The following is a 27,974-nucleotide window of genomic DNA, read 5'->3' on the forward strand; positions in this document are numbered from 1 at the left end:
AGCTTTTTTTTGCAGGTACTCAGGAAAGGCCATTTCAATGGAAGCCGCCCAAGATATTAACAAGCTGTTTCATATAATGATCGTAAACAGTTACCATTTAGAAATAAATACGCCTTGCGATCTAGACTGTTTTATAAAGTAATTTGTAGGCCTGAAGATGGCCTATTCTTGCTGAAAACGGTGATGAAAAACGCAGTAGAATTTTGATGTAAATTGTATTATACAATCAGTCATAAATGAATATACGAAGTATACTCCCTTGTGTACTATACAGGGCATTCGGACTACTTATGTAGATGCAGATGTGCAACAGAGATGTCGTCAAGTAGACGGTTCTTGTTAGCAGTTTTCAGTTTGGTATGACCGACACCGTACAGGATTTCCAGTACCTCCGCAATGCTAGCAACCGGTTTGAAGATGGCGCATTTTCCTTTTTCACAGAAAAAAATTGTTTTCACTCGAATTTGTGAAGTAGATAGGTGTTAATGAATAGACTTTTATCCAACGGTAATTTATAATAGCTTCTGTAGCCATTTCATATCTATGGGTTAGTGTGGCGAGAATTAATAATCAATACAAGAATTAAGGCAACTGTTTGTCGCATTAAACAAACAGTGGAGTTGATAAACTGTTATTACTATTGGAAGAAAATACCTTTTTCTTTTTTTTTTTTTTAAAAAAGAGGAAAAGGCTATTGACAGTTGGTTAGGCCATAATCGTTCGAAAAATTTTCTGTTCAATTACATGAAATATTGCTAACAAATAAAACATAAATCAGTTACATTATGAGCACAGCACAATTTAAAAACAAGAGAGCGCGTGTTTCATTGGCACACAGATACACAACACAATTTATGTCAGGCTCTTTGTCGCCAAGGCGAGGAAAATGCCTTTCTCTTATCCCATAATCCTTGGCCTGATGACTCAGTTATAGCGGTGATAAAAGGAATTTTCTGCTCTAACGTTAGACCAATTTCTCACTTAACACCCTTTAGTCGCGTGCTCTGTCGCTGCTTTAATTCGATAAATCACTGCACCACGCCAGCAGTTCGCATGCCTGCGGCTAGCACTGCGCTCGCCAGCCAACACATTTAAACGTTCCACCTGCACGTTAATTAAAGCCTCGCCGTCATGCTGCATGTGTATTTGTCTGACAGTTAAAATAATCGTTAGGCAAAAATAGACAAAACAACTATTTTAGCCAAACAAAATAATTGGCAGCGCCTTTGCAGCTTCGCAGCAATAACTCGCCACGCTGGAGCATTACATTAAATGATGCTTATACCGGCTTTGGCGGGCGTGAGATACGTTGTTTCTAACCGTATGTTGTGCGATCTCTTTTCCAGCCGAAGCAGTTCCTCCACCGTCCTCGACCGAGCTATGGCAAGGTGAGTGTCTCTAGCTCATTTAATCTTAACATTAATTTAGTCGTGTGTCCCATGCTGATACCAACACCATTAATGCAGTATGCCTAGGTGAATAAGTGTAGTAGTGTCAGACAACGATTAAAAGTTCTAAGGCTTTTTCTGTCACTTATCGTTTCTTTTACCAGTACTCGGATGTGTGCTGCAGTTGTTGTGGTCTTCGGTCGGAGTACTGGTTTGACGCAGCTCTTCATGCTAGTCTAGCCTGTGTATCAATTTTCGTCTAGGCATGGTACATAGGTACCGCCATTGACCATTAATCAAATTCTCTAGGTTCCGGATTGGAGCATACTCTGTGCTTAAATTTTTGAATAAAAATCATCAGAAATGGGGGCCGAAGACTTCCGGTATGAGAGGTCACGCTCACTCAGTCAACGGTCTTGTCGAAGAAGGGTGGGAAACTGCCCGTAAAAGATGGAATAATCAGCAATGACCAATGGAAATTTGAGGCAGAAGGAAATATAAACCAATGAATTAAAGGCAGGTAAGGTGTATCCACAGGACTCGTGGCTTATAACTGAGAAAGTGTCACTATGATCTTTCCATTGGCAAAAGATTCCGGATTAGTTCCCCACTCGGATCTCTAGAAGGGGACTGCCAAAAGAAAGGTGACCATGACAAAAAGATGGAATAACCGACGAAGGGATAATATTCTAACAATCGGGGCGTTTAATGACAGAAGATTGAGCCTGCTAGGAAAGATAGAAAATCTGAAAAGAGAAATGCAAAGTGTCGTTCTAGATATAGTGGAGGCCAGTGAAGTGAAATGAATAGACGTACATAGTGTAATATAAACAGCAGCAGAAAATGTTATAAAAGCAGTAGGTTTCGTTATGAATAGGAAGATAAGGCAGAGAGTGAGTTACTGTGAACAGTTCAGTAATAGGGTAATTCTCATCATATTCGGCAGCAAACCTACGCCGACAATGATAGTTCTGGTATACATGCTGACGTCGCTAGCAGAAGGTGAAGAGATTAAGTATGTGAGGACGATGAATGGGTAAGCAAAGAGGGATGAAAATCTAATAATTCCTGGGGTATTGGAATGCAGTTTTATGGGAAGGAATAGAAGAAAGGCTTGTGGGAGCATATGGTCTTGGTCGTAGGAATGAGAGACGAGAAAGAGCAATTGAGTTCTGCAAAATATTTCAGCTAGCGATACTGAATATTCTGTTCAAGAATCACAAGGGGGTATCCTTGGAAAAGATTCGGATACACGAGAAGATTCCAGATGGATGTGATCGTGGTCAGACAGATATTCCGAAATCAGGTATCTGATTGTAAGAAGTAACCAGAGGTGGATATACAAGAACGGATATTCAAGGTGTTTATCCGGAAACGTCATCAAATGGCTCTAAGCACTATGGGACTTAACATCTGAGGTCATCAGTCCCCTAGACTTAGAACTACTTAAATCTAACTAACCTAAAGACATCACACACATCCATGCCCGAGGCAGGATTCGAACCTGCGACCGTAGGAAAGGTCATCCTACGTCGCTGCATAGCGTCGAAGTTACATACGCCGGCACCTGCCTATAGTTCACCCCTTCTGCAACAAACTTGACTTTGTACGCTGATGGACCATAGGTGGAACGACTCGCTATGTTGTTTGTTTTTCAGTGAACTGGAAGCCACGATCCCCAATGGAGAAGATGGAACAAGCTCCTCCATAGACAGACCTGGTCTCCTGTGAATACGATACTCTGTTTCCCTGGTGGATGACAGTTTCTGACACATGTTTCCATATGCAGTTCATTTTTCTCGTGGAACCCTCTAAAATCTCCAGAGTTTTTCGGTATACAGAAGAAAAATAAACTTTGGATGGAAATCCGTATCCGTAACCATCACCCACCAAGGTAACAGAGCATCGCATTCATGGGGGACAAAGTCTCTCTATGCAGCACTAGCTCCGTCTTCTCCACTGGCGACTGCGACAATCAGTCGAGGTCACTTGGTAACAAACAACGCAGGTCTATAGCGAGACGTTCCGCCTGCGGTACGTCAGCGTACAAGGTCACGTTTCCTGTCGAACGGGTCTAGAGGCAGGCGCTGTGTGGCGTCGTTCGATGACGTTCGTGTTCCTCACGACATCCTCTGCAACCCCTGGAAGTTTGTCGGTATCGTTTTGTAACACACTGTAGGTTCAGGTCACAATTTAGTAATTATTAAGAGTAGACTGAAATTTGTGTTGCACAGAAGGATCAGTGTGGAAGGAAGTGGGATATTGAAGTACTGAGGAATGATGAGATTCACTTGAAGTTCTCTAAAGATGTAGATATTGGACTAATGAATCCAGTGTAGGCAGTTCAGCTGAAGAAGAGGTGACATCTCTTAAAAGTGCAGTCGCAAATATTGGGCAGACAAACATTGGCACAGGGAGAGTTAACGGCGAATGAATATTATTTATCGAAACGAAGTATCGGCTTCTGAATATGATCTTTGTGAAAAGAAACGGTTTTTTACTGTTAATCTACGTAAATTTTCTGTTGTTTACACATAGAGTTTATTACTCTGCAAGGCAAACTGATTCCCTATCCATGGTGGCAGCACCTCCATGCTTAAACACGAGAGGAAGAGAAATGAGGTAGTAACAGCGTCCGGTGTTGCTGTCAAGACCATTAACAGGATGTTGCTACATAACGGAATGAAATTAACTACCGCTTGCATGTGTGTCGTGTGTCAGAAGGGACACTCTTAGAACATTTGTAGAGTGAAAACATGGTGAGTTTACGGTTTAATTCATGCGTCAATCATATTTTTACACGTAATACTTTGGAAAACATGGAGCTCTGAAAACTAATGAAACATTTATAGCAGCCCTATACACTTCAGTATTTTTGCAAGTGGAGGATTCTCACGTGTTACGTTATCTGTACGCGCCATTGAATAAGTCTCCATTTATAACAAGGATAGGGAGTAAGGCTACGATACGTCTCCCCTTGATTGCTCGAGACGCCTCGCTGGCACTACCTGTAAAACCTCTCGCCGCTAAGCGTTGTTATACCCAAGAAACAACTACTATCCCTAAGACAACCTGCCTCTTAGTTTGGTTTAAGTAGTTCTAAGTTCTAGGGGACTGATGACCACAGCAGTTAAGTCCCATAGTGCTCAGAGCCATTTGAACCAACCTACCTCAGTGATGCCGCTGCATTACACAGCTTTATCTGCTGTTTCAGTCGCGCATGATAATGTCGCATCTACGCTGACTGAATTGCTGCATTTCCTCGTCCGTCATGATATCTCTCCTCCTGCACTAGTCATCACATATTATCTGGGAATGAAATTACAATGAAATCTAGACCTTTAGTTGCATACAGACACCATTTTCATATAGATAAGGCTGCATACAGATACCATTTTCATATAGATAAGGCTTACGGGTCAATGATCTTCTTCAGTGCGGATGCACTCACATTGCCCGAACTCTTACGGGAATCGGTAGATTGACTGCCGCGAGTAACGAGTGTAGTGGGCAGGTCCACTACAATGTAATGTGCGGACAGTAGCCGGAATAGTGGGTCTCACGGGGAGCGTGCCAAAGATAAGTCCCTGCAGTCGCACTATGCTCTGTGTCCTCGGTGGCTCAGTAGGATAGAGCGTCTGCCATGTAAGCAGAAGATCTCGGGTTCGAGTCCCAGTTGGGGTACACATTTTCAACTGTCTTCGTTGATATTTATCAACGCCTGTATGCAGCTAAAGGTCTGGATTCCACTGTAATTTCATTCTTCGAGAGCTGCAAGATCACCAGTGGTATCTTTTCTTTCGGATACCATCTTCATATATTATCTGGGATGTTGCACATTCTTTATAGTCTTCTAATGTCACAACAGTAAAAGCTAACATTACGGCAGTATAAGTAAACTGATCGGGTAGAGCAGTAGTTAGCGTTTTTGGGTAGTAACACTGCGGTTCCAGGTTTGATTCCCGGTGACCACCACTTATTTTTCTCTTGTGGAAAGGTCTGGAAGGAAGTCCAGTTAGCCTTGTGGAGCTAACTGACAGATCAGTTAATCCACCAACAAAATTGGATCCCTAAGTGAAACTATATATGTAAAAAAATTAACACCGATTTTTTCCATAGTGACGAATGATAAATAAAACGTAGTTAATGTTGTAAGAAATAAGTCATTTTCGTAGTTTTTTAAACAAAATGATAATGTGTCAATGACAGTTGCTATCGCTTATTTCTAACTATAGTCATTATTCTGGACAATGGTACATAGCAGGTCACACTTAATTTTCAGTAGGCTCCTCACAGTTACTTTTATTTCTACCATACCCGTGGCCTATTTTCACACCTGTAAGTAGTCGTAAATAAAAATGGTAGTAGTAAATTCTGACCACCGGCATTCGCCAAAAGTGTAATCTGTTTTATAAAAATCTGTTTGTAGTATGTTGTCTTCACAGACTCGAAGATACTGCACTTTGATTGGTATTTAACAATCTCAAAATCCTCCTTTCATCAATGTAATTGTCTTAGACCCTAAAATTTATTAGTCGGTTCATAAAAATCAGGAAAATAGCTGCTAATAGGAACTAGTGCTGATGAGAAATGTTGAAAATACAACTAGATTTACAACAAAAGAAATAAAAATAAGCATGAAGGTGTCCTGAACTGATTTTGGTAAACTGAATTGGTTTTCAGAGCGAAATTTTCCAATTTGTTTGAAAATTTGTGTGTATTAATAATTTTTTATAATAGCAGTGAGACTTGGGGTCCAATGGAGATTAATCAGAATCTGAGAGTTGTTCAGGGATCAAGTTGGGAGTTACTAGGGGAGACAGTGTTACAAACATATTGATCTGGGAACAAAGTGGACTAGAGGACGTTGTTATGAACACAATGAAAATGACATGGAGACGGGTAAGACAAGCAGATGGGTGAATTGACGGAAGATGAACCGAGGAAACTCTTTGCTAACTTCCAGGAGATAAGAGACAACTGACATGAAGGTCTAATGGGAGCTAGATAGGCTATTTATAAATGCACTACTGCACAATAGAATGGCCTACCAGGAATTATAGCAAGTACCTAAATTTTAGTTGTTGTGAGTACACAGCAGAGCAAGAAGAAATATGTAGGTGCGGGCTTTGGTGTACAGACCTGCCACCTCCGGTACCCGGCTGGTTATTGAACTGAGCTAGGTTGACCATAAGGGAATGTCATTCATATGCTGCTCCACTGTGTGCAAGAGTCTACCAATTGTAGTCGCTGGCGAGAGGTGCCGTGCCAGTCTGCCGGCAACCGATGCGCAAGTGTTTTCAGTGGGTGAGAGATATGGAGGATGAGCTGTACAGGACAATCATCTGTCACATTTGATTCCATAGAGAACTCAACCTCTGACGTGAATAGTACAAGTGTTTTTAATGTTTTGATTTATATGTACTGCACTGAAGATGGCAACAAAGTGACCGAAATCTAGATATGCAATAAACATCACTGCGAAGATTGCTGTATCCGTTAATACTTGAAAACTCGTATATAACAAAACAGGTCAAATCACCACTGGCAACATGCGGTTTTCTGTTACCTAGGTAAAAGGTAACGTGACGGACACCTTGAAACCAGAGCATGGCCACTACCCTTAACATGTCTGAACTGTGACGGTTACCGACCAAATTATCGACTGTGCGAACCGTGGGTGATCATAGTACTGTATATACCCAGCGGCATTCCACATCACACCCGATGCAGAGCCGGCATCTCGATGACAAATCCAATCCGACACCGTTCATGCTCCTCGAAGGCACCACACATGGTTAGGTCTATCGTGATGCAGTGCACAGAAGCTGGACTCTTCTGGAAGACGACGCAGTTGGTTGGTTGTTTTGGGGAAGGAGACCAGACAGCGAGGTCATCGATCTCATCGGATTAGGGAAGGATGGGGAAGGAAGTCGGCCGTGCCCTTTGAAAGGAACCATCCCGGCATTTGCCTGGAGCGATTTAGGGAAATCACGGAAAACCTAAATCAGGATGGCCGGACGCGGGATTGAACCGTCGTCCTCCCGAATGCGCGAATGCGAGTCCAGTGTCTAACCACTGCGCCACCTCGCTCGGTGACGACGCAGTGTTACGCCAGTGATCAGTACTGTTGTTGGGCGCCCAGCTGTCGGCGCCTCATTTTTGTCTCTGGGTCAAAGGAAGCGGCAACAAAGATCGCCATGCTGACAGCCCATGCTGCCCCACACGTTGTCCTTGTGAATGCAAACAAGTTCATCCCCCAAATCGAGGTACGTGACGTGGCGTCAACGAACAACATGTATGTCCTCTCATGCGTTCTCCTCGCCAAGCTGCTGCTTGCAACGCTATGAGTATGGCCTTCCGGGGGATCCCGGTGAATGCTATCAGCGATATCATGTTACGAGGAACGGCAGCCTGGAGTCCACGATCCTGCCGCTGTCGTCGACTTCCCACACGTACTCGTAGATGCTTTTCCTTCTAACACGAAGCGTAACACCATCTTTTCACAAACAACATGCAATTTTGTGGATGAGATTTTTGTTTGAACGATTAATCTTCTGACTGGATTGATGCGGTCCGCTACGAATTCCTCTTCTGTGCCAACCTCTTCGTTTCAAAGTACCTCTTGTAACCTTCGTCTTCAGTTATTTGCTGGATGTATTCCAATCTCTGTTTTTCTCTACAGTTTTCGCCCTCTACAGTTCCAAATAGTATTCTTGACAGTGTTTCTGACATATTCCTCTCCTCGCCGATTCCTCTGAGAACCTCCTCATTCCTTACTTTCTCAGTCAACCTAATTTTCGACATTCTTCTGTAATACCGTTTCTCATATGCTTCGAATCTCTTCAGTTCCTGTTTTTCCACACTGCACGTGTCACTACCATACAGTGCTGTGCTCCAAACGTATATTCCCAGAAATTTTTTCCTCAAATTAAGGCCTATGTTTGACACTGGTAGACTTCTCTTGGCGAGGAATGGCCTGTTTGTCAGTGTATATCTACTTTTTTGTGTCCTCCTTACTCCGTCCGCCATGGGTTGTTTTGCCGCCTAGATAGCAGAATTCATTAACGTCTAGTACTTCTTGACTACAAAACCTGATGTTAAGTTTCTTAAACTTTTCTTTAGTTTCATCTTTCTTCGATTTACTCTCAATTCATATTCTGTATTTATTAGATTATTCAGTCCATTCAGCGGGTCCTGTGATTCTTTTTCACTTTCACTGAGGATAGCAATGTCATCAGCGAATCTTATCATTCATATTCCTTCAGATTGAATTTTAATCTCTCCCTTTAACCTTTCTTTTATTTCTCTCATTGCTTCTTCGATGTGTAGATTGAACAGTTGGGGCGAAAGACCACATGGTTATCTTACTCTTCTTAATCCGTGCACTTCGTTCTTAGTCTTCCACTTTTAGCGTTCCCCTTTGATTCTTGCACATTACCTTTCTTTCCATATACCTTACCCCTATTTTTCTCAGGATTTCGAATATCTTGCAGCATTTGATATCGTCAAACGCGTTTTCCAGTTCGTCAAATCCTATGGAATTGTCTTGTTTTTACTTTAGTCTTGCTTCGATTATCAACCGCAACACGGATCAGATATTGGCTTCGTAATCTTTCCTTATTTACAGAACTAGCTTAGCTGCTTCGCTCGCGAAGACTGTAAGTTTTGCACAGATTTTGTTTGTCTGTTTTTCTTTAATCGAATTTGTCTGTTGTTATGCCCATTTCTCATATGTTAATCAACAAAGCCGATTTGTCATGGTGACTGACTGTTAAATAGCTTTCTTTGATTTAGTTTACAAACTGCAACACCTTCTAAACTTCTCACGCTAGTTTAGGTCATAGAAGCATAGTCTTTGCCGAATGTACTTGCGACTAAAGAGCAATTCTGGTAGCTTCGGTCGGAGATTTTTGTTAATCCTGTCTTTCGAGTTCTTGTTGTGATATTTCCATAGAAACTTCCATCCCATAACATATTTCTTTATTTCTAACCGTGAAGTCAGATACCAATTTTCGTAGATGTAGCTTCAGAAACGCTTTAGTAGTTCTTTAGCAATGATTTATTTCCCAGAAATACTTTCGCCCGCTGAAGGGTTGGATTTCCAAAAATGCTGACATACGCATTTTTATATTTTCAAGCGACAAGTCAAATACAAATTTTCACAGATTTACCTTCAAAAATGCTTTCATAATTAGATACTTCTATAAAAACTTTCATCCCCTATTTCACCTCTTTAGGGGTTGAATTTCCGAAAACACTGGAACATGTATTTATTGTATTTCTAACCGAGAAACCAAATACAAATTATCGTATTTCCAGCATCAAAACTGCCTTAATTGCGACATATTTTCAAAAAACCTTTCATCCCCTAAGGGATGGAGTTTCGAAAAATCCTTTCTTCAACGATGCCTACATTGTGTGGTCAACATCCTCTCCAAATTTCAAGTTTCTGTCCTTAGGGGTTTTGGCTGGACGGTGATGAGTCAGTCAGTCAGTCAGGACATTTTCTTTTATACTTAGAGATGTGGTATGTGACGTTACATCCACCTGCTTTATAAGATTGCACTGAAATTATAATCATTCAGATATCCAAGCATGTAGTACACTTCATACCAATGTGACGTTTGTTTTTTACTGGCTTTAAGGCGTATGCGTTGTAATGGCCAGCAGAGTATTAAATTCTAACGAAATGATAGCAACAGAGATTAATTTTTACAGACTACTTCAGAGTCGTTGCTAAATCTCAATCGAAGACTTTTTTTTACCCCCAGAAAAATGCATTTCACACAGCGGAAGGTAAGTACCCCAAATTTGGGAACCACTGTGCTACAGCAATAGAAGAGAACTGAACACGAAACCAAAATCTGCATTCACAGCGCTGAAAAGTTGCCTGAGTGTATTGTTTGACAATACTCTTCACACACTCATTTTCTCACAGTGTAAGATGTAAGAATCCACAGTTCATCCAAATAAACCACTGCCCGCTTTAATCCTGATTGCTTTAGATGTCGTAAATCTAATCTCTTTGCAAGTATATTCTGTCTTTCGCACCTGATGACGTGTTAAATGTGGCACCTTCTAAAATCAACTCCCACTAATGGATGAATTTTTATCGCGTTCTGTACGACAACAGCTGTGCAGTTTTCGCAAATATGGTGTTCCCTTGTATTTTAATAATATCCCAAAAACCTGTATGATTATCCAACAATAATCGATATCATCAATGAAATATTTTTTGTCAATACTTAATTCTTATGCTATGTAGGGGACGTTAACAGCAAGTTGTCGCAGTCTCTCGCGAAGTTATTTTTCACGATCACTTTTCGCGCTCGCACTTGGTTGGAAACAACTTGCGGTACATTGGATTGGGACGTGACTGTACCTTGTGGCGAGACCAAGTTCGTTCCCGCTACGTCTGGGTAACCAGTTTGCCTTGCCGAGTAATGTCTGTGGTTTGTACATAGCCTCGTAGAGAACGTTCGATCAGTGAATTAGATTGTTGGGGTTGGCCGTTGGGCTGGTCTATTGAAGTCGAGTTTTCGGTAACACTTTTGGACCATTTCGTTTTACCCATCTGCGACGGCTGAGGTCGCTAACACGCACCTGTGCGGTGCCACTCGGCTCTGAGATAGCTGGTTCGTATTCAGATGCTGGAAGAATTTTCCAATGCCTATGTTTGGCCCGAAAGAGAAGGAGGGGGGATGGTGTAAGGCTCCTCATCACCAGACTTCGTGCCAATGTCCTGGATTCACTTCCACACCTCTCCGAAGTGTCTCATGGACTCGTAGCATGTTAGAGTGTCGTTCTCCCGTTTGATGTATACATTACGCCCAGCGGCGCCATTGGTTTTATTCGAGAGTAGCAGGCTATGTGCCGGTACCATGTCTCACCCCTTCCCATTATCTCATCACCACGCAACAAAAACTTGGAACCAAATTACACCAACATCTCTAATACTCACACAAACTCAACACGCACATACTTTCACACACCCTGAGGAAAGAGGCTACTGCGCACCAAGGAAGAAAACGCTTTCGAATCAGGCGAATGAACCTTAACCTCGGGATGTCCGAGTTGCAAAATCAAACGTTCTTTCATTTCATTTCTCACTTTAAAACCAACACACTTAGGTGACACAAGTCATGAGATACCTCCTAATATCGCATCGGACACATTTTGCCTGGCGTGTGGCAGCAACTCGATGTCGCATGGACTCAATAAGTCGTTGGTAGTTCCCTGCAGAAATACTTTGCCGTACTGCCTCTACAGTCATCCGTAACTCCGAAAGTGTTTTCCGGTGCAGGGTTTCGTGCACGAACTGACCTCTCGATTGTGTCCCATACAAGTTCGATGGGCTGAATGTCGGGCGACCTGGGGGGCCAAATCTTTCGCTCGAATTGTCCAGAATGTTCTTCAAATCAGTCGCGAGCCATTGTAACCCGCTGATATGGCGCATCCATAAAAATTCCATCGTTGTGAGGGAACATGACGTCCATGAATGGTTTCAGATGGTCTCCAAGTGCCGAACATAACGTGGACCCAATCCATTCCACGTAAATATAGACCACGCCATTATCGAGCCATCTGCGTTGTTGGAAAACCTGTGTCCATGGCTTCATGGTATATGCGCCACACCATCAGAAGTTAACAACTGGAAACGGGACTCATCTGATCAGGCTACGGTTTTCCAGTCGTCAAGGGTCCAACCGATATGGTCACGAGCCCAGGAAAGGCGCTGCAGGTGATGTCGTGCTGTTATTCAAGGCACTCGCGTCGGTCGTCTGCAGCCATAGCTAATTAACGCCGAATTTCGCCGCGCTAACCTAAAGGATAGATACGTCTTACGTCCCACAATGATTTCTCAGGTTATTTCAGGCAGTGTTGATTGTCTGTTAGCAGTACGACTCTAAGCGAACGCCGCTGCTCTCTGTCATTAAGTAAAGGCCGTCGACCACTGTGTTGTCCGTGGTGAGAGATAATGCCTGAAATTTAGTATTCTCGACGCACTGACCCTGTGGACCTCGGAATATTAAATTCCCTAACGATATCGGTAATGGAATGTCCCACCTAGCTGCAACTACTATCCTGTGTTCAAAGTCTGTTGCTTCCCGTCGTACGGCCATAATCACGAAAAATGTGTGTGAAATCTTATGGGACTTAACTGCTAAGGTCATCAGTCTCTAAGCTTACACACTACCTAACCTAAATTATCCTAAGGACAAACACACACACACCCACGCCCGAGGGAGGACTCGAACCTCCACCGGGACCAGCCGCACAGTCCGTGACTGCAGCGCGAAAGACCGCTCGGCTAATCCCCATAATCACGTCGCAAACCTTTACACATGAATCACGTGAGCACAAATGACGGGTCCGCCAATGCTCTGCCCTTTTATACATTGTGTAGGCGATACTACAGAGGTCTGTGTATGTGCGTATCGCTTTTACATGAGTTATGTCACCTCAGAGTATTTGATGTCCATCTATTTATGAAATTAGAATTAATTTAATTACCTTCAGCTGTTGACGGGCGTTGCTATATGTCAACGGGGACAGGCGAAAATGTATGCCCCGACCGGGACTCGAACCCGTGATCTCCTGCTTACATGGCAGACGCTCTATCCATCTGAGTCACCGAGGGCACAGAGGATAGTACTACTGCAGGGACTATCTCACGCACGCCTCCCGCGAGACCCACATTCTCACTTTTATATCCACACACTACATTCGTAGTGTCCCCAACACAACTCATTACTCGTGGAAGACATTCTTACCAAGTCCCGTAAGAGTTCGGGGAATGTGTGTGCATCCGCACAGAAGAAGGAGGTCAAGGCCGGTATTGTCAGAACTATATACTTAAATGGATATGGTATCTGTTCTTTCGGACATGTCCGACAGATCAGGCACCATATCCATATAAGTATCTATTTATGATGTGCAACATTTCGAGGACAGTCTCCGTTTTTGTTTTCGCGTGCTTTTGCCTTAAAATCTCTGTTTCACTGTCTTGTAAATTATCATGTGGGTTTTCCACTGGGATATGGAAACGTCGAACGCTTTATTTCTAAAGTCACGATATTTCACGCTCTTATAATAAATGTGATCTGTGTAACACTGAAGCAATTTACAATATTTCACAACAATATACACCAGAGTAATCACATTCTACATACAGTTTTTCTTTTCGATACCTGCCGGCCGGGGTAACCGTCCGGTTCTAGGCGCTTCAGTCTGGAACCGCGTGACCGCTACGGTCGCAGGTTCGAATCCTGCCTCGGGCATGGATGTGTGTGATGTCCTTAGGTTAGTTAGGTTTAACTAGTTCTAAGTTATAGGGGACTGATGACCACAGATGTTAAGTCCCATAGTGCTCAGAGCCATTTGAACCATTTTTTTTCGATACCTTACATTTTGAGCTCTTGATCGTAAAGTTTGGTAAGGTGCTAGTGTTCCGCGAGGCGTAAAGCGACGCTGTGTGTACCCACAAATTTGTTTAGTAGCTTGTTTCATGCCTCTGCTTCAAACTCTCTGAGCCAGCGATTATCTACGAAAACTGCAAACTAAATTCGTGCCACCTATTGGGGCACCAGTAAAAAAGGCACCGGGAAGATAAAACGAATTAGAGCCGCCACGGCTCAGGACAGTGGTCTCTTTCGGTGCTAACGTGTCGCGCACATAAAATTGCCACGCCTCCTCTGCTATCTGTATTTATGGAACGCAGCGACTTGGGAAGTTCAACTTGTTGTTGTCTTTTACCCACGCTTCCGCAAGTGCCGCAGTGTGTATATTTTCCTTGTGTAGCTTATGCATTAGCAGTGGTTGTTTATTTCTGATTTGTTAGACGTTGGCAAAGAGAAGATGAATGTGGTGCTGATGTTCCTCGTTAGCCGTTGCTAGAGGTCCTCAGGGAGAGGGGAAGGGGGAGGGGGAGGGGGGGGGCTGGCCTACTGTAGTTGTGTGTCCTGAGTGTGTGTGGTTCTTGGTGCGTGTGGTGAGGTGTTGATTGGGTGTGCGTTTCTTGGTGAGTGTGCAGTGTGTTTCACGGTCCTATGCTTGTGTTAATGGTACACGTTTCTTACTTGTGTCGTTATCACGATCCTCTCAAGGATTTGTGTTGTTGCTCTGTTAATCGAACTTTTTACGTCTCCACGTCGGTGTATAGGGATGGTAATCAACAGTCCTTGTAGGCTACCTCACTGGCGAGGTTCTCTTTTGGTGGAAGGGATTCTGATTCGTACATGGTCTCGATTGATGCCCTCGTTTCGATGCTGTTGGCCTCTTTGGTGTGTTGTGCGCATTTTTAGGATAGTGTTGTATTGCTTGTGTTTTTGTTTGCACCGAGACAGGCTGTGGGTTCCCACCGCACCTTGCGCTATTCACCTGTTCCGTGCAAATTACGGTCGCGTGTGCAAAGTGGAGGCACCTACCGCACTGCGCCGGCTGAGAAGCAGGGGTGATGGAGGGGGGGGGGGGGGGGGAGGGAAGCGGGAAGGTCGTGTTATGGTTCATCTGTGTTTCGTTTACAATGTATTACAACACCGCCACCTAAGAATTTGTCTACAGTTTGTTGGCCGTACGCAATTACACGAAAATTTTCTATAGGGGCGTTATTCTGCAGATAGTGCTCCAGTTTACTAACGTCAAGTCCTTGATCACGTAACTGTTATAGTAACGATTCGTCTGTCGCACGTCGCGGTACCTTCTCGATGATGGCAAAGAGGGAGGGAGTTGGTCGTCACAGAAACTGGTAGCAAGTCAATGTTTCCACGTTAGCTGATCGTGTAGCCACATAAACTCTATCTTGTCACCGAGGTTTCTCAGCAGCTAGTGATTGCCCTTCTGTCTCATATTTTTCGTTATTACTCTGCCAAAAGCTCTGGCGTAGTCTATAAAAACAACGCAGCTGCTGTGGTTCAGCTCTCTTCTTTCCTGAATTATCAGTAGAAAAACGGCAATTTTTAGTTTATGTCACTGAAAGAGTGTATGGCGCTGCCAACTACGTGTGAAATGCCCCAACGTGCTCGAAAAACGCCACATCTCTATCTCGCAATCTGCCCACTTCAGGGCGTTGTGTCAGTTTTTTGTTGTAGGCTGCTCCATGATTCCCCACGGCAAGAACGGTGACGCTTCAGCGTTATTAGTGGTGAGTGAGGCATGGGTCATCCAACAAAAGCGGCACATCCTGAATTATCACACTTTAGATGTATAATGTAAGTTGAATTTAATTTTTAATACCGCTGATCATTATAAAATGTGTATTTATACAGTGCCTGTGTCTTATATTTCAATGTACTAGACATCATCAAAACAGTATCTGTTCCTTCAGACGTACATACATGTCTGAAGGACTCTGTAATGTAAGATAAAGACACTGTATAAACACAAGACTTTCTAATGATCAGTCATATAGATGCCTCGATGGGCTAAAACGACAATAATAAAAAATGTTTGTTTCTAGAAATGTGGGAATCAAAAGTACGAGCCTAAGTGACCCAGGCATTCTCTTTGTTGAAGACCACGTACGAGCAAAAAGAGTATGCGCAGATCATCGTCAACAGTATCAAGAGAAAGCAACTGAACATCTGTGCAATGCAGTGCGTTGCTGCATACAGGAAGAAGAACGAAAAAATGAAATTTCTGCTATAAAGAAAGCTCATATTGAAACCTTTTTCGCGGCGCCAATGTATTCCTGCGTTATATAAGCGTATGATCCTAAGTTTCCGTAATTTTTGTTTCTTAAATTGTACCTAATTGATGTTCCTTAATAAACTGTATTAGTTTTCATAAATGGTAATTTTGCATTTCGTATTTTTCCAGTGAAGCGATTTCAACCTGTTTTTCATTTTTTTCTAACTTAACTACTAATTTTGCCTGATGGAGGTTTGAGTGTCATACAACATTACAGTATTTTGTGTGAAATCCTTACATGAAGGATCATAACAAGAGCAAAAAAGTTTTTAAAAAAGCAAGAAAAGTGACACAACTCAGCTAACTAATTAATAACAGCTAACATTCTACGAGGACAGAACTACATTTCCATAGTACTGCTGCACTAAAATACTTGCATTCAATTTAAACAAAGCATATGCTGTTTCAACATAAGTTTTATAGAAATTTTAAATCGATTTTTCTTAAGTATTGCATTTATGAGTTGTGTCGCTGTTCTTGTCGAGGTGCGATATGTGGAGCACTGATGCTACCCAAGCGAAATCCGCTTTGTTCTTCTAGCAAGACCGTCTGTGTAGTTGGGCGAATGCGGCACATGAGTATTCTGTTGTACCCTGAGTTCAAAAGGCTGGTACCTTTTTTAGTTATTAACGTAGCTGCTGTTTCCTTTCATGAATATGGAAACTAAAACACATTTCATTGGTTTGTGATTTTCTTTTGCTCCAGCTTTCGTTGAGATATCTGTGAGTTTATCTTTCGTTTCTTAATACACTCCTGGAAATTGAAATAAGAACACCGCGAATTCATTGTCCCAGGAAGGGGAAACTTTATTGACACATTCCTGGGGTCAGATACATCACATGATCACACTGACAGAACCACAGGCACATAGACACAGGCAACAGAGCATGCACAATGTCGGCACTAGTACAGTGTATATCCACCTTTCGCAGCAATGCAGGCTGCTATTCTCCCATGGAGACGATCGTAGAGATGCTGGATGTAGTCCTGTGGAACGGCTTGCCATGCCATTTCCACCTGGCGCCTCAGTTGGACCAGCGTTCGTACTGGACGTGCAGACCGCGTGAGACGACGCTTCATCCAGTCCCAAACATGCTCAATGGGGGACAGATCCGGAGATCTTGCTGGCCAGGGTAGTTGACTTACACCTTCTAGAGCACGTTGGGTGGCACGGGATACATGCGGACGTGCATTGTCCTGTTGGAACAGCAAGTTCCCTTGCCGGTCTAGGAATGGTAGAACGATGGGTTCGATGACGGTTTGGATGTACCGTGCACTATTCAGTGTCCCCTCGACGATCACCAGTGGTGTACGGCCAGTGTAGGAGATCGCTCCCCACACCATGATGCCGGGTGTCGGCCCTGTGTGCCTCGGTCGTATGCAGTCCTGATTGTGGCGCTCACCTCCATGGCGCCAAACACGCATACGACCATCATTGGCACCAAGGCAGAAGCGACTCTCATCGCTGAAGACGACACGTCTCCATTCGTCCCTCCATTCACGCCTGTCGCGACACCACTGGAGGCGGGCTGCACGATGTTGGGGCGTGAGCGGAAGACGGCCTAACGGTGTGCGGGACCATAGCCCAGCTTCATGGAGACGGTTGCGAATGGTCCTCGCCGATACCCCAGGAGCAACAGTGTCCCTAATTTGCTGGGAAGTGGCGGTGCGGTCCCCTACGGCACTGCGTAGGATCCTACGGTCTTGGCGTGCATCCGTGCGTCGCTGCGGTTCGGTCCCAGGTCGACGGGCACGTGCACCTTCCGCCGACCACTGGCGGCAACATCGATGTATTGTGGAGACCTCACGCCCCACGTGTTGAGCAATTCGGTGGTACGTCCACCCGGCCTCCCGCATGCCCACTATACGCCCTCGCTCAAAGTCCGTCAACTGCACATACGGTTCACGTCCACGCTGTCGCGGCATGCTACCAGTGCTAAAGACTGCGATGGAGCTCCGTATGCCACGGCAAACTGGCTGACACTGACGGCGGCGGTGCACAAATGCTGCGCAGCTAGCGCCATTCGACGGCCAACACCGCGGTTCCTGGTGTGTCCGCTGTGCCGTGCGTGTGATCATTGCTTGTACAGCCCTCTCGCAGTGTCCGGAGCAAGTATGGTGGGTCTGACACACCGGTGTCAATGTGTTCTTTTTTCCATTTCCAGGAGTGTATGTGTATCGAAAGATTTCAATGTTGAAACTGTCTGCTCCATCAGTTTTCCTTTTCGACGTTTATTTAATGCAGTCCGTATTTCTTTCTAATCGATACTATTGATATTGCTGGTTCCACATGCCAGAACTCCTACTGTCTTATCAGCGTAATCCTCTTCTCCACATCAGGGTGTTTTGCAGTTCTGCAGCCAACGAGTTGGATTGAAATAAAGGTGATTTGCAGCGTCCTTTTCTCCCTTGTTGAGATATTTCATTATCTTGTACCCATGTGCTCCCTGAATCTCTATGTGCTTCCGTGCCCAATAATCCGTAAACTTCTGGGGTGGTTCCGCGTCGGGGGTATCACATTTTGTTATTACCCTTCTACTCCCCCCCCTCTCCCCGCCGCTCTTCGCTCTTCCAAATATTATTTGGCGTCATTTACAATTTTTTCGTGCCACAGATGCCTTCGATTTAATAACAATAACAACGGATAAGAACTCCATCGCCAATATGCAATAGCCAAAACGTAATGCAACAAGCTCATATGCAAAACTAGGTCCGCGCAGGATAGGATGGCCGACGCACAGTGATCAGTTTCCGTCCAGACCGCTGGGCAAGTTCATTCGATTGTTCGGAAAGGATGGCCAACATTGTTTTCCGGCTTTCGCCCGGTCGGCGACGACAGAATCGAGGCGTACGCCCTGCAGTCTTTCTCAAACGATTTTACAGAAACTACTCCGTAAAGAAAAATCATTTTTGCGTCACTTATAGCTTTATATGTCAGATTCTTGACGACATGCCCATCATTTCGTTAATGGTCATAGCTATTGCCATATTTGCATTTAAGTGAGACACTTCCAGAAATTCGGAAAAGTTTGCAATGAAAGATAAATAAATAAATGTCGTGTGACTAGGGCCTCCCGTCGGGTAGACCGTTCGCCGGGTGCAAGTCTTTCGATTTGACGCCACTTCGGCGACTTGCGCGTCGATGGGGATGAAATGGTGATTAGGACAACGCAACACCCAGTCCCTGAGCGGATAAAATCTCTGCGTTTACTGCATATACATAATGTGTTGCACCGTATGACGTATAACTAATATACTGAATTTATCTTTTGACTTGGATGGAGCACTCTATCTGTCCCCAATCTCGCGAAATTGACCTGAAATAGCCCGATGATCTGCGATTGCGTGCCTAGCTATGAAGTCAGAATGAAATATCCACAAGATTCCTCGTATTTCATAAACTATTTGAGATCTCGAAATGAGATTTTGGCAAATGATAGCGCGCAAAGAGGAGAGTATTTTGCCACATGGTTATTATGCTGAATTTCATTATCTACTGAGTTATTCCACTAACTACAGACTTTTCCTGTGAGAGATGTGATTTTTAAGAACCATATATGGTCGGTGAAAAGAGAAATGCTGTGCGTTTTCGAAAAAAAAGCGGAAGGCATCACTCTTTTATTTTTGTATCGGGAATGTGCCTTTTCATAAGTAAGTGATCTTACTTTCCCTCAGTCCCTCATTTAATGAACCTAATAAACCACTATATCAGAATTGTCTCACAGTTGCGTCTGCACTTGTTGATGTTGTGACATTCTGTAAAGTCTGCTATGTTTTGCAGAAGAAGCAAATTTTAGCTTGGCATCAAGAGAAATGTAGGTTTCACTCAAACTTTGGCAATCATGACGCTGGCTGACAAGTCAGGAGAAAATAAGTGTCGGCTGCTGTTGCATTTTGACGAAATGCTTTTTATATACTAACGAAACCAGAGGTGACAATACCGGTAGATGTTTTTAAATGGTCGCCATCAAGTGTGGGCATGGAGAGGCTCCACTTAATGTTTACAAAAAATATGAGTGTAGGCTTCAGTTTAGAACGCCCTGCGCGACTACACATCTACCGACCACGTTATTCTGCGCTCACTTTACTGTGGTGTTGTTGCCATCAGTGCGAGAACAGCAGAGCGCAGCTTCGTTGTGCTGCTCTTCTATTGCATACACGAAGTGCATTTTTTACAACTCTTTATCAGTAAACCTATCCACAGTACTGCTGTCTATAGTACTGCTATGTCTCACCATTAATACACATCTTATGTTGCCAGAAAACAAACCCCAGACAGAACTGAGCAGTACTGAATGCTTTTTGAAAGACATCATGTTTACACCAGTGACTGTTGAACTTTTTATTTCCACTATTGCAATTTGGGCCTTAGGCCATTATCAAGTATATAACAGCAAATGATAACGACATATAAATGTGTCAGCCTGTATAAAGTTGACATGGCTGAAAGCCAAAACATCTGCACTTGATAATGGCCTAAGGCCGAAATTGCAATAGTGGAAATAAAAAGTTCAACAGTCACTGGCGTAAACATGATGTCTTTCAAAAAATTCACATGACTATAAATCCCAGTTATGAAAAGTTAGGTACTGAATGTAACATTGAGGATGAAGAGTTAAGTGAACTTACCTGTTATCAACTGTAAGTACAACGAGTGAATGGAACATGTTTCTTCACAAACAATATACCCACACATACTGTCGGCATCTGAGCTGTTGTGCACCACTTTCAATGCAATACAGATACAAAACTAACTGGGGCAAGAAATAAAAAATAACTCCGTAACGAGCTGCTGGAGACCGTGGGTGACTTATACCAAAATACTCAGAATGTGTAATTGAACAACCTCTGAAAGTTTGTCGGTGGAGTTCTGGTTCATGTTTTAATATAACAATGATATGTACGTAGTGCATCGCTTTAGTATAACATCCAAGAATTCAAAAAAATATAGTGTTTGAAAAGCGCTTGTGAGAAAATTCAAGAAGAACGTTCGTCAAGCTAATAATTTAAGGACTGTGACACCAAAAGACTGTCAAAATCTAACAGCGTTATAACTTACACAATATAGCATCAAACTGAGCGCTCAGGATTAGCAGTCTTTGATGACTCACCGGAAGATAACTGGCAGATGCCCAGTCGAAATATCACGCTATGAATTGCACGACGACCAGCTGCAAGTCCGAAATTGTTTAAACAATCGGTACGTCACTTAGAAATCCCATTGTGAGCACAGGTGTGAAGATATGGCTATGTGATGATGCAAAGGAGGGTAAAGCTGCTCCTTTCATTCGTTCCCATATATGTTTGGGAAGTCAGTCTTCCTGTTATTTAGGTTTTACTAGTGGGGCATCTTTTCCATTCTGTTTCCCATTACTCAGCTTCCTGTGGTTTCCCGGTTCTAACTGTGGACTTACGAACTAGATAGGCTCCGTAGCTGACAGCAGTTGCGGTCGGCTTGGAAATTTGCGCCTTTACCTTACTGACATTAAGTCCTTCGCGTGGGCAGGCTCTCACGAAAGTAAAGTTTCCTGGGTTAAATGTAGCTTGTAACTTACGGAATTTCTTGCCATTTTCAAGACTCTGTAAGTCTTCATGGTACCAACGCTCCGAAAATCAGCTGTGGTATTTTAAGACGTATGTAAGCGAAATTATAAGTGTTTATAGTAATTTCTGTTTTGTGGAAGGGAGAAAGGCGAGTATCATTACCATCATGACGGATCCGCGCTTGATTTGGTGTCGGGTGTGGGGGCGGGGGAGGGGAGGGGGGAAATAGGGTAACTGAGATTCTTTGCGGATTGTAATTTATTGGCCGACATAGGCAGGCAAGGAGGAAGCTGCTTCCGTGTTTAACACACCGTGCTTCGAACACTCGCAAGAACGCCACGAGCAAATGACGGTCGCTCTGGCGGCCACGCAAGGCCGAAAACATAGGATGAGTCGAGAAGCAATCAAAGAGTGTGAAATCAGGTGACGGATTCGGGACCTTTCGATGACGAACAAACCGCTGCTCTATCCGTAATTTGCACATCAATTTCGTTTCGAAGTGGCTAAAAATTCAACGGCGAATGGAAGCACCTAAATAACTGCAGAAACGAAAGAAACCTTGGCATAATAATTCCTTACATACAGAGGAACCGAAATCTGTAAACAGAATTCAGCTGCCGTCATTTTCAGAAGAATTAATAAACTGTGCAATGTGGCGGCGGTCGTTAAAACAAAATCATGTTTTAAGGGAGCGTCTGCTTGATCTCGAGGCTCGCACGAACACAGAAAAGCCCGCGGTCCCATCGGCCGAGGCTGCGCCAGGTTAGGAAACCTCTCGGACAAAAAGGAAGCGGCGAGTTCTATGGCCCAGCAGGCATCAACTAACTATTTGACAACCCAGCAAGTAGGCACAAGAACTATTTTTTCAGCCGTAGGCACACTAGTGTGATGTGCCGACCAGCTAACAAAACCCCTGAGCATCGCCGCTCAGGTCTATTCTGCAAAGTGTGCTTCGGAGGTCCACTAGCTGCCGTCTCATCCGCGACCGCCTCTTGCCGGTAATTACGCTCCTCCAAGCTACAGTAAAGTTTAACGGCGCGTTACTTCGGGTACAGTCTAGTAACAATGTCCGGATTCAGTCTGCGTTTCGTGATACTACGGGAGAGCAACAGCGCCAGCCATGCGATAATGTCACCGTAGTCTGCCACCCGCTTTTTCGTTGCCGTAACCTGGTTCTCATGGTGCTCTTCGTTATACTTGTGTAGTTATTGATTAATGTTATTTGTATATGTAGTGCTGCGAATGTGCCTGTCAGTGAAAGCTGCTCTAGGTTAAGAGTACGTTGTTCTGTGCTAACTTCAGAATGTATCTCTTTTTGTTAGCTTCTAAAGCGTTAATATCAGAAATTGAGTCCGCCTTTATGCAAAACACCTTGTTATTCGTTTATTTCTTTATTATCCCAAACTAGTTTTGGCGACAAATATCACCATCATCAGCGGGTTTTTTAAATCTAAAACATACAGAAAATGGCATGGCTGTACAAACACAGTAAAACATTATTACAATACAGATTATGTCAGCCACATGTCGGTACCACTAGATTATTTTTTACCCATTACATAGGACAAACAAGCAGAAATTTCCGAACGAAGTACACAGAGCACATGAGAGCTCTAAAAAGTGACAGCACACATTCAACTTTTGCAGAACATGAATTGAACAAAAACCATAACCCCACTAATATCTAAACCGATCTACGCATTTTGAGAAACAGCAACAGTCTATACCGACAACTAACAATAGAAGAAAATTACTACATACAAAAGGCTATAGTCGAAGGGAAAAATGTAATAAATGAAAACACAACACTCTGCAACAACACACTCTTTACCGCTCTGAGAGAACTGACCAAGGACACACAACATAAAGCGCACACACGCAAATGAACCACTTCCCCATCACACACACATAAATAATGAACAGAAGTCGTCGTAATTCGCGCTAGTTTCCCATAGCCTTTCTCGCCACATGCGAGACGCCTCTCGCGACACACACGAACAGCAGGATGGCGCAATATTCCTGATCAGAAACAAAGTGCAAAAGTTTTGTTTTTCTGTGTATAAAAGCAGCCACATACCATCCAGCGAACGTGAGTACACGAATAGCTAAGCAACAGCTCAGTACACACCAAATAACTGGTTTCCACAACACTACCACAACCCCAAGTATATACTGCTGACATAAAAAGTTCACCTTTTAGTATTTGTTTACTAACAGCTGCTCATATGGTTGCAGATGACATGATGTCCGCTAAGTAAAAAGACGGCAACATATAAAAAGAACACAGAAAATATGTCGCAAACAGCGCCAATAATTGCTTAAAACGTGCTGTAACATGCAACAAATAAGTTATTATGAAAGTACCAATAGAAAAGTATATTTCAAAAGACGAATTGTAAAAATGTAGTAATGTTTTACTGTGTTTGTACAACCATGCCATTTTCTGCATGTTTTCTATGCAAACACGGACCAAATGGAAGAGTTCCAAGATAATATTATTGTTCTAAACCGTTATTTGTATTGCGATTTCTACTAGCTTCACCCACTATTCATTCAAATCAGTGGCTCCCTGTAAGTAGGTTCGTAGTCCATGCCTTCCGATGGTCTGATACTGGGCAGGATAATAACATGAGATCACAATGCCCTACCAATATTTATCTCGCCCGCTAACTGGGGCAACCTCTTTTCATTCAGGACGGCTGGGGACACGAAAACTGCGGCAGTCAGTTTAGGTGTGGGAGCGCACGTCGTGTCATGTGCCCAGTGGCGGCCAGGCCGGCTCACTGCGCTGTGTTTCCGCCCGCGTGACATGGGTAGGTACCGCAGTCGGTGCTCAGTGCCTGCTGCTGAGATGATAGCTTGCAGACATCATCGCGGTTGATGTTGGCGCACATTTGCTTCCCTCGATCGCCTCTTCTACCATGCTTCTGAAGTTAAGCGGCTGCCGACCTGGCACGCGAGCTCCCTCATAAGCCATTCTCACACCGGACGAGGCAGGTAACGTCGGCGTGGGCGCGTGCGGAAAATCCAACCTCATGAGGCACGCCGCCTGCGTCACATGGAGCGTGCTGATTAACGTGATCTGCGACTGTAACGCTACCCAGCAGCAGCTGTCGGCTATATGTGGCTCGTAAATACCACAGTTTGTTTACGAAAATGGACGCACATATAATTCTTACGTTAGCTCTATATGCGTTATCCATATGCTAGTCATGTTGTTCTGTCTATAGTACGCATTAATAAAAACTTCAATATCCGTGAACACGCTATAAGGTAAAAAAAGGAAGTTCCAAGTCCAGTCAGTGAGGACATAAGCGTATAAAAGTTCGCAAAACCGGACAAACTCGCCACCTCTGCCTTCTACACTACGCTCAACTTCTACAACATACGACTTTATATTTTACGCTGCAACAATCTGAAGGCTTTAATCGCCGATATGTTATCAACTGACATGTAAATATAACAAATAGTATCACGAACGACGCATTTTTTATGAATCTTGACTGTGCCGTTGCCTTAGATGACGTATTTTCGTTGTATGCTACTTATAACACCAAAATAGTTCTGTGGCTCAGTGTAGCCACCTTTCAAATGTAAGCTATAATATAAAAGCCATCAAATATGGGCTTCTCTGGAAACGACAGTTCCAATATGGCGCCACGCAATTTCTACTTGCAGCGTTGACAGTGGTCCTGTGTCTTATTGGTTGAGCCTTTCATTGCACGTTGTCGAAATCTGGCAGAACTTATTTTGTGTAAATATGGCAGAGCGTATTTTGTGTTTCGCGCAAGGCTATGCTTCCTCAACGTCAAATAGCACGAAGTGACGTCACAAATCTCGTACAGCTCCAAGTTAACGTTAGCTAACTCGTCCCGTGTGAAGACAACTTTACCATCTCTTTCTTTGTGCTCACTTAGCCGTGTGTGTTGCCAGTTTCCCTAGTCTCTCCGCAGTCACGGCTGACCCCACAACTCACGGCTTGTGCAGTGTATCCAGTCTTTGGTGAAACCCACAATTTTTGGAACTAACTCTGGCCGCGAGAATTTACAAACAAGAAAAATGTATACAGAATGTGATCTTCACTCTGCAGCGGAGTGTGCGCTGATATGAAACTTCCTGGCAGATTAAAATTGTGTGCCAGACCGAGACTTTTTTTTTTTTTTTTTTTTTTTTTTTTAATCTCATTTTTGTTCGCTTTTGTTCGTTGCATCTGCTCGTGGCGGACGTCGTAAGACACCCGTTTTAAGTTCGTTGTTGGTCGATTAGCTCAGTTTTTTTATTACAGAGGGCTGCTAACCCTCTGACCGAACACGCTGAGCTACCGTGCCGGCTAAGACTCGAACTAGGGACCTTTGCCTTTTGCAAGCAAGTGCTCTACCAACTGAGCTACCCAAGCACGACGCACGCCCCGTTCTCACAGCTTTACTTCTGCCAGTACATCGTCTCCTATCTTCCAAACTTCACAGAAGCTCTCCTGCGAACCTGCGAAGGCAAAGGTCCGGAGTTCGAGTCTCGGTCCGGTACACATTTTTATTCTGCCGGGAAGTTTCAAGAAAAATGTATACAAGTTAGTAAAAAAGGAAAGGCGAACTGGCTACAGAATTAAATACTAGTCACATTTGTCGTCCACAATGGCCACCAACATTGTTTACGCATTTATGAATATAGAAAATAGCTGCAACGTTCGTCAAAGTGTTTGTTGTAGATGGCAATTCTTCACAAAACTCCACGAGTGTGCGCGGTCCTCTACTCACTTTCGTTGGAGATAGTTCGGATCTAATGTAGCGCTGCGCCATAACGCTAGAAACCAAACTGGTCATCCCTTAGAGTGTACGATTGCGAGCAAGATCCTTGACTATTCAAGTACCCTCTACCACCTTGTCTTTTGTCATCCGTTTTTCAGCCTGGTTTAACGCTATCTTCCAATCTGTCCACATCAGAGAAGTACTTACACCACACGTGTCCAATTATTTCTTGTATATTTTCCAATTTCTGCCTCCCCCTAATTTTTTGCGCTCTACGGCTCACTGTAGTGCTACGGAAGTTATTCTCTGTTAATCTTTCGTGTGTACGGGCCCATACTCAATGTAAATTTCCCGGAGGAAGTCATTTTCGTGCGTAGACTGTTAATCTGAAGTAAATATTTTATTTCATGGTCTGTTTATGCAGACTGAAGCGACGAATAAAAGTTTGTACCAAGGCCACGTCTCCTGCTCACTAGTCAGATGCTCTAACCACTACACCACCATGGCACAGTGGCTCTGGACGACTGCATGGACTATTATAGTGGGCCCTCCTCAATCCAAATTCACATTCACGCCTCTGCCCACGTGGTATTCCCATTTAAGACTTGAAACAGTCTCTGGAACCATATATACGAGGGTTGTTTTTTAAGTAATGGCCGTTCGCGCGTATAGTCCCGTAGCTCGCGCGGACGCCGCAACAAGCCACCGCGCCACTTGCCGGCATCCTTCCCTTTCACACTGATGTAAGTTGCAGCTCTGTAGCTGACGTGTACTCATCGCTGTGCTACTTTATAATGGTTACGATTATTGAATCGCCCGCCGCGTGTGAGATACGGTCAGTGATATGTTTTTTGACCGCGAGAAGCCTATCAGCTGCAGAAATTCATCGTCAGTTAACAGAAGTTTATGGCTTGAATGCAATGAGTGAAGGTAAAGTGAGTCAAGGGGTTAGAGAGTTTAAAAATGGCCGTCAAAACGTTCATGACGAAGAACGCTCAGGCAGGCCCTCTGTGATCTCTGATGATTTGGTGGCTGCAGTCGAAACAAAGATTCGTGAGGACAGAAGATTCACAATTTCCACTCTTTCTTTGGAATTTCCACAAGTTTCAAGATCGGTTTTGTACAAAATTGTGTCCGAAAACCTAAATTTTAAGAAACTGTGTTCTCGGTGGGTACACAGACTCCTCACAGAGGACCAAAAAGGGAAGAGATTTGCCACTTCATTCGACGTTTTGATTCGTTACGAGGAAGAAGGGGATGACATGTTGAGTCAAATTGTCACTGGAGATGAAACATGGGTATCCCATATCACTCCCGAAAGCAAGCGACAATCGATGGAATGGCGACACACAACCTCAACCGTCAAGGTCAAAGCCAAACAGACGCTGTCAAAGCGCAAGATTATGGCAACTGTGTTCTGGGACCGGCGCGGTGTTTTGCTAGTGGACTTTATGCCACGAGGAACGACAATCACCTCAGATGCCTTCTGTGCAACTCTAAAAAAAGCTCCGCAGAGCAATTCAAAACAAAAGGCGCGGCATGCTGACAAAAGGAGTTTTGCTCCTGCACGATAACGCTAGGCCTCACACCTCTCAAAAGACTCGGG

General features: G+C 43.8%; 1 protein-coding gene across 3 annotated transcripts in view; it reads left to right on the forward strand.

The window, feature by feature from the left end:
• LOC126176316 (transmembrane protein 65) overlaps positions 1-27,974 on the forward strand; it is a 566,608-nt gene that overhangs the window by 424,234 nt on the left and 114,400 nt on the right. For 2 of the 3 annotated variants that reach the window (XM_049923470.1, XM_049923477.1), the window contains one exon: positions 1,347-1,388. In XM_049923470.1, coding sequence (XP_049779427.1) covers positions 1,347-1,388 — 42 coding nt within the window. The remainder of the gene's footprint in view (positions 1-1,346; positions 1,389-27,974) is intronic. The other variant, XM_049923485.1, reaches the window with a different exon arrangement.

This window comes from Schistocerca cancellata, chromosome 1 (genome assembly GCF_023864275.1).
Source record: "Schistocerca cancellata isolate TAMUIC-IGC-003103 chromosome 1, iqSchCanc2.1, whole genome shotgun sequence".
Taxonomy (NCBI): Eukaryota; Metazoa; Arthropoda; class Insecta; order Orthoptera; family Acrididae; genus Schistocerca; species Schistocerca cancellata.